The sequence below is a fragment of the Catharus ustulatus genome, chromosome 13 (genome assembly GCF_009819885.2).
Source record: "Catharus ustulatus isolate bCatUst1 chromosome 13, bCatUst1.pri.v2, whole genome shotgun sequence".
In the NCBI taxonomy this organism is placed as follows: Eukaryota; Metazoa; Chordata; class Aves; order Passeriformes; family Turdidae; genus Catharus; species Catharus ustulatus.
Genome location: NC_046233.1, coordinates 8,169,642 through 8,182,188, shown reverse-complemented (window position 1 = coordinate 8,182,188; position 12,547 = coordinate 8,169,642). Strand labels below are relative to the sequence as shown.

Below are 12,547 nucleotides of genomic sequence, written 5' to 3'. Positions count from 1 at the left end.
ATGTTCACCCTGTATTTACCCTATGGTGAGAGCTCTGTTAGCACAGGAAACTGCTTAATGCTGTCTCTGTGTTTGTTTTTCCATTGTGCTTAGCATGATAGTTACCTATTCATTTCTGCTGAAGAGGATTACAGGCATTTTTCAATTATAGATGATGCACGCAAGCATTATTTAATCTGTTTACTGCAGACCTATAGAGTGTTAGTCAGTTTTGAGCAAAAACATCTTGTACAGGAAACAACATTTGTAGTAGTGGTACTGTGGGTATTTTAGGGCAATTTCAGGATGCTTTTCCATCTGTCTGTTAATACTCACTCTGCAGCACTGTAGGCTTGTGTTTATGCCTAGAATTCTTGTGGCTTAAGAAATTTGTCATTCTTGGTGTTTCTTCTGGTAATGTCTTGAAGGAGTAGGGGGGAAAAGAAAAGCATTGCCCAGCTTAGGCAGCATGTGAAGCCAAAGTGTCCAGACCCAGTTCCAGATGTGTGATCTTTCTTCGAGGTATCAGCAGAAATGTGGAATGTAAGGTCAATCTGAATAATTCATTGCTGTTTTCCTTCAGGATATGTTCATAAGATAATGAAAGAATACATGGCTGGAACACATATATAGCAAAGAAAGTTAAAAACAGTTTGTAGGAGGATATAAGCTCAGGCTTCATGGCATGGAATCATAAAGCAGGTCAGAAGGACACTTCTTATTCTGGAGATTTTTTCCCTTTTTTCCTTCCTTTTTTTCCCCTTCCCTTCTTTTAAGTATCAGCTGTTATCAGAGACAGGATTCTTGTATGGGTGAATCTCTGATCTCAACCAGCGTGGTAGCTGCAGGCCAGTTAAACCAGAGATGTGCAGCAATGGCAATAGAACTTGACATTTTGGATTTCAGAAACCCAATTTCCTCTGTGAACACAGGCAGGAAAAGGATACAAAGAACTGAATAAAAAGAGAGAGAGAGGGAGAGAGATTAAATTCAAGGTGGGTTTTTTGGGTTAAGAATTTGAAGAAGAAAAAGATGTAAGAAAACTTTTGTTCTGAAGGCTGAACCCTTCCACAAAATGAGAAAACTTTTGGTCACTTTTCTAATGGTCTTGCCAAGATTCTGAAACAGTTGTACTGAAGTGTAAGAGAGCTGTGCACGAATGTAAGGTAAGAAGGAAAGCATCTGGAAGGAAAATAAAGCTATATCCCATGCAGGTCTGAACTGACATCTCTGCAAGTGGTACATGTTTGAATATGATTTGTAAAGAAACAGGAGATCCCACTCCCATACCCCTGCAGAAAACAAGATTACAGCTGTGTGGAGCATTTCCCTTCCAGCCTCTATACAAAGCCTGTGCCTGTTGGTTCTGTGCTGTGGAAGAACACAGCACATTTGCAGAATGTGCTATCAAAGAGGCTGCATGGCTGGATCTATACAGCCACACCACCTCAGATTAAAGGGGTGCTGCCAGGGCTGAGGTTAAAGATTGATCTACTTTGACACAAAATCCCAAAAGGAAGCGTTCTAACCTTTATGATCCTTTCTGTCTATTTGCTTTCTTCAAACTGATTGCAGCTGTCACCAGAAATAAAACCAAAGTAAACAAAATAAAACTCTTTACCACTTATGGTTAGGCAGCAATAAATAAAACATTATTTAAGTCAAGAGCAAGATTTTCTTATGTTCTTGTGGTGGTAGCATTTTAATGTTTTTTTTTTTTTTTTAATGGTGCCCATGGTTGGAGAAACCTGAATAAATTGAAAAGATGCAGGAATGTGTCTCACAACAGGCTCTGTATTTTTAGTGCTTCTTTTTAATTTGTCAGATGTCAAGCAGAACCTACAAATTGGGTAATTGGGTCCACTGTCCTGTGATTATTATTTATACAGGATCCAGAGTGTACAGAGAACCCTTTGGGCTTATAAAAGTTCACGCTTCAAAGAGCTTGCAGCCTTCAGGGTAATGGTGTTATGTCCAGTAACATCTGAGCTGTATATATTTCAAAGCTGCTTTTGCTGCTTTGATAATTTTATTGCATTTCTTACCCTAGATGATCATTGCAAGTTGTGGAGTACTGTGATGAAGAGAGGATTTTCAATTTCCATTTACAACACCAAACCACTTTGTCTCTAGAGAAGTGCATGGGAATGTGTCATGAGCACAGCAGAGTAGTTCATAGGGCAAATAAACAGAAAAGTGGTTTGTTGTGGTTTATCTCAATGCAGTTGGCTGAGAAGATAATGAGATTTCTAAGATTCCTAATTAGTTATGGGGAGGAAGGACATGATGAGAGGTGTTTGTGCTGGTGAAACTTGGGCAGTGGATTCCAATTTTCATGTCAGGATATTAAAATTTGTGATATTTTTGCAGCACATTTTGTGCTGTGGTCTGTGATGTTTTCCTAGGAACAGCTCCAAGCTGATTCTGCCCTTCATAGATCAGTGTGTTCTCTGCTGGGCACAGGGTCCTTTCTCAGGTTTTCGTCTTTTGTTTCCACTCTTTTCCAAAGGCATTAATACACAGCCATAATGTGATTAAACTCTGGTTTTCCTCATGACATTGAGGTCATCAGCAGGTAGTAAAATACAGAGCAGCTCTTTTGCATCTGAGGTGTTGCCCATTAGGAGCTGTCCATCCAGAAATTATCAACACTGCCCAAGTTCTGAAGCTGACTGGTGGGAAATAAAAGGAAGAATGTACCCCATGATACATGGCAGTACTTATCTCCCAAAAGTAAATTGGGAAGTATCTTAAATAATGGAACATGTTCACAGAAATTGTGAGTTATTCCTACAATACCTCCAAAGAGGTGAAAGGTTTAAAAAAAAATTGCATTATTGGTGTTAAGTTCCTAGGCTATGTGCAAGTAAGTGGCTGAAATGATGGGTTTAATTTGGAAGTCGTGGAGCTCAACAGGGTTAATCCTTCCTGCTGCCTTTGCCTCCTCTCTCTGGTGCTGGATCTCACTGTTGTGGAGGACATGGGCAATTTCTGAATGATGGAAGGAATGCTACAGGTTTTGTTCTGGCAGGGCAGGCAATTCCACTGTCAAAAATTGATGACTTTTTTCTAGATCCTCTCACAGAGCTTTTCTTGCCTTTCCTTTGTCCCAGTGACACTAAATTAAATAAATTTTAAAAGATGAATAGCAATGAGATGCCAAGGCCCAGCTCCATTAGGGCTGAAAGGGGTCCAGCTTCACTGACTGCACTGGCAGCACCAGATTTAGGGCTGTGTTGGTAAGGGATGAACTGGTCTGAGATGATTTCTGTTTATCACAGCAGTTCTCTGTGAAAGCAGGAGTAGATGGAGAAAACTGAGCTCTGTGTTTTTAGGTTTTGCAGGGCTGATAATGTGGTTCATTTTTTAAAGAATGAAGAGGACATGGGGTTTTTTTTAACCTTCCTCACTTTATATTGTGACACCATGTCCTTTTGGCATTTGTTGAATATCCATTGTAAATATGAGAACTAAGCAGCTTGTTAGGTAACATCTTTTTTCTCTTCTTGTTAGAAGATTAAACTGTAACTGTTCTGCATAACACCAGAGTAGATGTAACCAATCCTGTATCCTTTACATGTAGGTCAGTCCGAGGGACAATTCAGCACTGGATCCCATTATCCATGGGTTGAAGGGCGTTGTACATCATGGTAAGTACCTGCTTAAACTTTCTACTTGTTGGGGAGAGGGGCAGAAGTATTGTCCTTAAGGGATCAGGTCACCCCTGGAAGGACAAGTGAGCCCACACATTCCTCATTCCCTGATGTTTAAGGGCATCACAGCCATTATTTGATTGGTAAAGATCAGAGTCATTTGTTACCTGAGAATGGTTTGGGGTGAACAGTAAACAATTTGTTTCTTTTCAGTCAGTGCTCCAAAATGCATAAGTTATCAATCACAACCTGCTGCAATCTATCATTCATATTAGAACTTCGAAGGCAGCCTGGATACTTCACTCTGTTATTTATCTTCTGTTTGCTCTAAAAATACACCTTTCTCAAGTTTCTATTTGTAAATAAATTGTCTTTCAAATTTAGGGAACTGATAATGAAACAAAAAATTAACTATCTATGAAAAATAATTAAACTTTGCAGCAGATGTACATCTTTCTAATGCTGGCATAAATACCATCATTCAGCCGTTCTGATGTATATACCTATTATCCTTGAACTTATAGCAGGTACTAAAATAAATATTAATATATTTTATACTTTTATAACCAATTTTTTACTTGGGAATTTTCCTGAAGCCTTACCACAGGTAATGCATCATCAGCAATGACATCAAGATGCTCCGGTTCCCAAAGTACTCTTGTCAGGTTTTAAAATAATGATTTGTAAAGTTTTAATAATCTCATTGTAATTCAAAAGGCATCTGCTGGAATGGTGCTCGGTACAATAATAAATCTCTGTTCCATCTATAGTGCTGTGATAAAACATCTTTGCACCTTTTCTGAGGATTGTCTTTAGACATTAGCTAGTGCTGTAGAGCTTAACAGACACTTTTTTCTCTTGACTGCAAACCTAAAACTAGTTGACAGTGTTAGATTAAAACAAATAGGATCTTGGATTAATTGTTCTCCTTTCAGAATCATTTAACTTCGCAACTGGGAAGGCCAATAAATCCAAACACAGTGAAAAACGGGTTAAAGGATAACATGCCATAAAGTCCTTCATTTAGAGAATTTTCCTTAGGTTTTGCTGCTTATAAATTGCAGTGTTCTGCCGTGAAATAAAAACAACACACTGAGCTGAAAAACTGGTGTGGTGTTCCACAAAAATAGAAGTTATTACCTCGCTGCCTCTGGATAGCAAAACAGGCCAGCAAAAGCAAAGCTGGGATGCTTAGGCTGCAGGGTTTTCTTTCAATGTCTGTGTCATTTGACACTGCAGCCAAGCTGCCATTTAACTGGACTGGGATCTCTTTTTAGTTTTGTTCTTTACCTGCTTTCTCTTCCAAGACTCCCAACCCCTTGCAAGCACACAGTTTTAGCCACCTCATCAGGTTTTCCTCTCTTACTCCTTGCAGACAAAACAGCCACTCATGGATAATCACACCAGTGTCTCCTAAGGATTATTCCATTCCCAAAATTAATTGTTTGGGTAGGATATGACTCGGTCCCGAGGCTGTGATTCCCTGACCACATAATGATCAGTCCATCTCTGTGCTGTCTTACCCACAGCAGAATCTGGGTGGATAAAAGGCGTTTATTTTTGTTTTGCACACAATGCACAGAAGTCTGCTAGTGTTTCAAGTAGAGGAAATCACTTGATATATTTCAATAGCTTGTTTCCTTTTCAAAACATTAAGGAAGAAAAAGAGGAAAATCATGCTTTCCTTCCTGTTTCAAAGGCCCTGATTAAAGGCCTTTTCTAAGGCTCTTTTGGTGGTTAGAGTAAAGGAATTTCCTCCTGCAAAGCAGTTGTTGAAAGAGATCATTCTCTTTAACTTAAATATTGATAGAACGCTTCAGTGAAGAATTCTCATATCATATCTCTCTTTTAATGCTATTATACACAATAATAGTAAAGATGTGAGGGTTTTATTCCAGATTCTCACATTTCTTTTCTTGATGTGATTTACTTACATCTTACACGAGCACAGTTTTGTGAATTTATCTGAAAAGCTCCTTCCTGCCTTCCATTTCTCTGCATTCAACTGGGACCCTAAGGCAAGATGGGCTTTTTGCCTGAAATACAGTGGAAAACTCTTGTGGCTTTTGAATAGAGCAGTTGGATCAAGTAGGAATCCAACAAAAGAAGGCAAAATTGAAACCTTAAGTTTCTTGGCATTTTATAACATTTCCATTACCATGCTGGTTTTAGGTGTTTGTCACAATACAGAGGCACATACACATAATGTAAAAATTAAGAATACACACGTATACAATGTACAAACGTTGAGGTTTTTTGTCCCTCTCTGTCCATCTGGCAGAACATGTTTCCTATGCTGCGCTGCACAGTCACTTCTTCCTCACACTCAGCTTTCAGCATGGGAATGCCACACCCACACAAACACTCATCATCCTCATTTTGTCATTTACTGGAAGGCCTGGTCCTGTATGGGGACCCCACTTTGCACCCCACTGTCCTGTCCCCATAGTGAGGACACATCTGGTAACACTCAGGTGGATAGAGAGATGGTACTCATGAATGATGAGCTGAGGGTTTTTCAAATTTTTTTGGTATCCTTTTTCTTTTTTTCTGTGAAGTTTTTGTATTCTTACATTGCCCTTCCAGGGTTATGCTAACATTTCCAAAGTCAGAAGTACTTTCTGTAGAAGTGAAAGCAATTTTTGCTTGATATTTCATCAGGGATTTGAATTACTTACTAATTTGATGGAACATAAATAATTGTGCCCTTCACAGTGTCACCAGCTTAGTAACAATGATAGAGAAACATACACATAAAAATCAATACAGGCTTAGTTGCTACTTAGTTGGTTTTGTTTCCTCATCTCCAGGCATAATTTTGTAGAATCTTAATGGCCACATTAAACTTAATTTTAGACGAGCAACCATATAAAGTTTCTTAGCTGGAAGGGAAGCCATGGCGTACCAAACTGCCAAATGATGTCTGGATCTATGTGATGCTTTGGGGTTTGCCCCATGTTCTTCTGCTGAACAGGACGTTCCCACAGCTCTCCCCAGTTCCTGCGTCTGCCGTCAAAGAGCAGCACAGGAACGCCGAGGAGGCTCTTACAGGGGCTGTCAAATGCTTGGTGCTGCTTTTTAAATTGCTCTTGGTTTTGTGCTCTGCCAAGGATTTGTCACACCTCCTGCCAGCCAGGCGCCTGCTCTTCTCACTCCTGCCTTCCCTGCCCCAGGGCACGGGGAGAGCATCACAGAGCCCAGCCAGGACTGACAGCTGGGAGTGGGCAGCACTCCCTGGAGAAGGATGGGGTACAAGCAGGTGGGATTTGGATTTTCTGGTGCTGGCTTGCCAGTGTCTTTCAGCTCTGATTGCTGGGGGTCTTTTTTAGCTCCTCTACAAATGCTCTTCTCATCCTGAAAGCTGGTGGGAAGGGTTTTCAGCAGTGCTGGCACTGGCAGGACGGATGATGTGTGTTGTTCATTGAAGCTGGATCATAGGTAAAAAGTCACTGGTGCCTGGCTGTGATTGCACCACAGATTGCAGTCTTGGTGCTGCACATCTGACTCTTCTGCCTGTTTTGCTGCCCATGTGCTCAGCTGAGTGCCCTGCCCTGAGCCCCTCTCTGCTCCTCATCCTTTGTGATGCTGAGGATTGCAGGGCAGGAGCTGCATTGTGCAAGGGCTGAGGAGGCTGGCGAGGCCTCAGAGGGAATGATTGTGCCCTTGTGGGAATAGAGGACTGTGAAATACCAGGTTATGTGTTATACAGTTGATTTGCATTAGAATGGTTATGAAAGGTTTTGCCTGCCACACGTTCCAGCAAGGTCTCAGAGGAGCACCTGGCAGGATGGAGCTATTGCACAGAAACATTGCTTTTCCCACCTTTGCTGCCTTTGGTTTGCCCTTTTTGGTACTGTTTTGTATGTAAGCCTCTTAGAGAAGCCTTTTCCTTGTTTTTACCAGCTGCCTGGAAGGCATTATAATGAGCCTTCTTCCCTGATGTCAGTCCTGGGGCAGCACCCAGTGCTGGAGGCTGTGTGCCATTCACCTTTTCCCAGCCTGGCAGGGGTGCCCTGCACAGAACCACTGTCCTGTTTTACTGTGCAGGCAAAGTGCTGTCAGAGGGGACAGCAGCCCACACTACCCAGGGCCCTGGAAAAGACTTTGGGATGATGGAAACCATGTTTTTGTCACTCTGTCCTGTTCTCTTTGGCTGTCATCAAGAATCTACACTGATCAGCAGAAAATTATTATTGGAGCACAAATAAATTACCAGAGCAGAAAAGGTTCAATGTCACAAAAACGGGGCTCTTATTCCCTTCCTTGTCAAAAGTGAGCTCTGAAAATCAAAGTGCTACCAGATCAAAAGCTTAGGTACAAAGTGAATCAATGTCATCTGTTGCTTGTTTGTGAACATGAGGTGGGGTGAGGGGAGGAGAGGAACCTTCGTTTATTTAAAAGGGAGGTTGGAAAAAAAATCTTAATAAGCTGTAACTGGAACTCAGCATGGAGCAGAGTGTATTCTTGGATTTCCCTTGAGATGGGCCAGAAGTGGTCAGGCAAGTGATTACTAAAATTTCTGGTCTTACTGGGGAGAACTTGCCAAAATAGAGTGGAAACAACTGTTTTGATAATGAAAAGGATAGAGAATAAATATGTTGCACATCTCTCCAGTTGTCCTAGGTGAAAAATCAGTGAATAACCTGTTAAAATAAATCAGCACTAAAAAAGAAGCAATCTAGACAGTGTTAGTTACCCTGTGGATCTATCACACCAGAAGGTATAATAACAAGAAAACACCATTAGCACCATGACACGTTGTTTCTTTTGTTTTGAAGTTCGACCATAATACTACCTGACAAGCTGTTTGCCTTCTACACCAAATATCAGGGGGTTGTAGAGAGGAAGGGTGGGGGAGAGGGGTGAAGGTGAGATGTGATACCGTGGGACCTCATCTTTGAAAGTAAACTTTGAAGAAAGCAGCAGCTCAATTTGGAACAAGGAAGGGCCATCAAAGGGAGAGCAGCACCATATGTTAAGCTGAGAAGGAAATGTGGAGGAGCATTTCTTTTTCCTCAGGGATGAGCTGGATATATTCTTTTGTTTTCTGATCTGTTCTTGTGTTCACAGTCAGAGTAGCCCTGTGAAAGGGCCAGGACACGATTGCTGTGGAGCAAAGGGGAGGAGGAGGGAAGTGGGAAATGAAGATGAGAGCAGAGGTGATAAGTTCACACCTTTATGTAGGGCAGCTCTGTGCATAGCTGCAGGGGTCTGTATCACTGAAAGGAATAAATGGTGGAAGTGTTGGAAATCTCTGGTCCTTCACCTGTCTGCTCTGCAGAAAGCAGTGCCGGTCATGGCTGAGTAAAGACCAGCAAGCTGACAGAGAATTAACAGATTGCACTAATTCAAACTAACAAAAAGGATTGCACTTGTAACAGTTAAGATTTAAAGCTGCTGCTGAATGTGAACAAATCGTCTGCAGGGAGTTGAGAGCTGTGCTGGTGGGTTTTGGGGATATTCACTGACAAATGAGGGATAGAGAAGTCTTAGAACCAGTGGGTTTGCTCTGGCTCTGCTGGAGCAGATGTGAACAATCCATGCTCCTCTGGGCACTTCTGCTTCACTTTGGCCTCTGCCAGAGTCCAGGGATCCTCCTCTCCTCTAAACTTTGTCATAGTTTCTCCTATCACTGGTGCTTATTCTGTATTTCTTGACTGTCCAGCCTCATGCACCTCTGCCTCAGCTTAGGTTTTATGAAACCTGGAGAAGTCTCATCCCAGTCTAGAATGCCAACAGCTGCTTTGCATCAGCACTGCTTAAGCATGAAAGGTTCAGAATAACATTTTCCTTTTTTAAAGAGTTAAGACCTCTTCTCTGTGGCTAAACCTTTTCCTTCTAAGCTGTTTCAAGGAAAGGGAGTGAGAAAAATTAAGCCTGAGACCAACACGTGGCATGGAAATGGTTTTTTGTGAATAAGAGACTTGTCTTTTTTATTCCTTCCTCCTGGTTTTTTGTACCTCTCAGATTAAATTAGTCTGCAGGGCTGTGTTATTATCTCACTCCCCTCCTCCCTGCCATGCTGTGCTTTCTGTGTCCTTACAGCTCCTTACATTGCTTAGCAGAGGCTCTTTTAAAAAAAAAAATAAATAAAAGTGAGAAAAATAATTGCACAATAAATGACAAGAATTACCCTGAGTACAGAGGACTGTCAGATACTGCCCTTCCTGCAGGATTTACACAGCAAGCTCTCATCTGATGATCTTTTCAGTTAAAGTAATATATAACATTTGTAGTCTCATCTTTAAAATCACCCCCATGAGTGGTCCTTGGCTATGCTTTGCTGCCTGCTTTATCTGGGAAGTTCTGGCTCAGTGGGTGTGCAACATGGTGTCCTTTTGATTATTTTTGTGTGTTTGCTTTTTAAAAGTTTGAATGCAGAAACTTTAGAATGTCTTGGCTCATTGTGAAAATGAAATTGGCAATAACATTGTTTAACAAATTTGGGAGACTTTCAAAGCTCTTCATTTTGCTATTGCAGATTTCAGTTATTCAAAGTGTAGCTGGGTACCTATCAGGCACTGCACATACGTTAATTTTGGAAATAAGCTCATTTTAAGATACTGTTTTCAATGCAGCCAAGTTCCTGTTTTCTTACAGAAAATCATGATGAAAGTCCCAAAGCATTCCATGAGATATAAATGGACTTGGCATATAGTTATTTTCTTGTGATGTCCAATCCAAGTTCCAGTTAGATTTAAAAGAGTTTTGATCACAGATAGTTGTGTGTCTTTTACCTGCATATTTCAAGAAGCCTCTTACTTACTCCAGTGATTTGGTTAAAATTCAGGTCTATCTTTATCCAATGATTTACAGACTGTATTTTTAGCAAGTCAGTCCTTGAAGGCAAAATGTTCAACTGATGGTCCTTTCACTATAATATTTGTTGGCACCAGCTCGTGAAAACTGCAGTAGTTGGTGGAGATCCACTGCAGGTATCTGGTTTGAGATCTGATTTTTTCCTCTGCTCAGTAAATTATTGTGCACAATTTAGTATTAGTTCAGACCTAGTGGTGATGACCTGACAAAGAGTGTAGATAGGTCAAGCTTTTAAAGCATGTGTGCAGTTGCTCTGCCTCTGGGTCAGGTCCTACAGAAAATGGCCCTTTGTCCCATGCAAAATGCTGGGGAGATTTCTCAGCCCAAACAAAGAATGTGCTGGGTGTGAACTTTTCATGTTGCTGTTGTCAGAGACAGACCAAGAGGCAGATGTGAATGTTGTATCAGAAGGTCAAATATGTTACCAGCTGGCTCAGTTAATTGTTTTTTTGTGAATGTAAGAGTTGAAATACAATATTGTTCTTTCATACTGTGGAACACTTAGTATTCTAAATGCCACATTCATTGTCTTAATGGTCAACAATGAATCTGTGGTGCTTGCTATTTTTTCTTTTGAGGCATTAGAGTGAACGTGTTTTTCTGAGCATTGGTGCTGTAAACAAAGCCTTGCTGTTTGTTGCCTGTGCATAAAGCTGCATTAGTGGGGCCATGTTTTGGATACTGCTCTTGGCTGCATCACCTGGGAGCACTGGTGGCAGCAGCAGCAGGTTGTTGTGTTTCCCGGGGGAATGCTCTGTATTTCGAGGGCCTGTCTTCTGTGTCAGGATCTCTGGGGCTCTGCTTTCCTGGTTGTTTATATTTGTGTTTGAGTGCTCAGGTGCTGAGATGGGAGGAGGATGAGGAGCAGCAGCAGAGAGCATTGCAGGGCTCTGGGTTATGAGCGAGTGGGTGGCTCACGGGCCAGTTTTGCAGCATTGATTGCAGTGATTCACAGGTGTTTGCAGGTGAACACATTTGCTTTGCTGTTTTTTATTGCTTTTGTCTGCCAGTTATTTCCTAGTACCTGTCAGCAAATGCTGTCTCATCAATCATGTAGTTTCCAGCCTTTTCCACTTTCTTCCTCCTAGAAACTCCTCACTGCACTCAGTTCCCAGCCCCCTGGACACAGTTCATGCCCATCCCAAGAACTGTAAATGAGAAATGGGGGCTGGTAATAAAAGCCAGTGAAGAATTATTTATTTCCAACCTTGTTCTTTTTCATTTAGTAGGAACTATATATATATATACATACATATACATACATACATGTGCATGTATTTATATATATATAAATATAATATTTCTATGATAATCAGTGAATGTTCTTGCTTAGCCTGGAAATTATTCTCTTACAGTTTACCACCAACAACAATAACCGAGTTAACCTTGAAATCTTTAAAATGATATGACTTCAAAATGCTATTTTCCAAACTGTCTCAAGCTCTTAGGAACTTTAATTTCACGGCATTTACTGTTTCATATGCTCCTGAAGGATATGGCAGGCAGGCACTGGAGTTTTGAAGTGCCTTTTTCTTTAAGCTTCATGTGAAGATCTTTGTGGCTCTGATTTCTAAAACTCTGCACCATGCATCTAGATGGCGAGCAATACAAAAGAATGATATGTTTTCAAAAGTGGTACATTATTAAAGCATAATCAATTGATTATCATCTATTTTAGTAGTCATTTTAATCCAATTATATGTATTTTTTTATTTTAATCTTTGGCATTCATTAATGGAAACTTAGAGCGTTGCTTGTAGCCATGAAAAATTAGATCGAGTACACCCTGCCCTACTTAAACTGAGTATTAGCAAAGCTACTTTTTCCTTGAGAGATACTTTTTCACAGCTGACTATGACTTCCCAAGTGCTTAAGAAAAAGCACTATCCCTAATTGATAACCAAAAATTAATCATAGTCAGATACTTCCAGTTTGCATTCAAATAAGGTATTTCTCTGTCTAAATAAGCTTCCTTTACTTGATTATTCATATTGTAGTTCAAAATGTTTAAAAATGAAAGACAGAGTTGGATGAAATGTAGACTACTTAATACAGTGTGTATTTAATATAAAAGTTATGCATTATTCATTTTTGCA

At 40.6% G+C, this 12,547-nt stretch overlaps 1 protein-coding gene across 1 annotated transcript in view; it reads left to right on the top strand.

Moving 5' to 3' along the window:
• The window catches only part of PTPRG (protein tyrosine phosphatase receptor type G), a 395,342-nt gene that overhangs the window by 278,548 nt on the left and 104,247 nt on the right, over positions 1–12,547 (top strand). Inside the window, exon 6 of the mRNA XM_033071407.2 lies at positions 3,563–3,629. Coding sequence (XP_032927298.1) covers positions 3,563–3,629 — 67 coding nt within the window. The remainder of the gene's footprint in view (positions 1–3,562; positions 3,630–12,547) is intronic.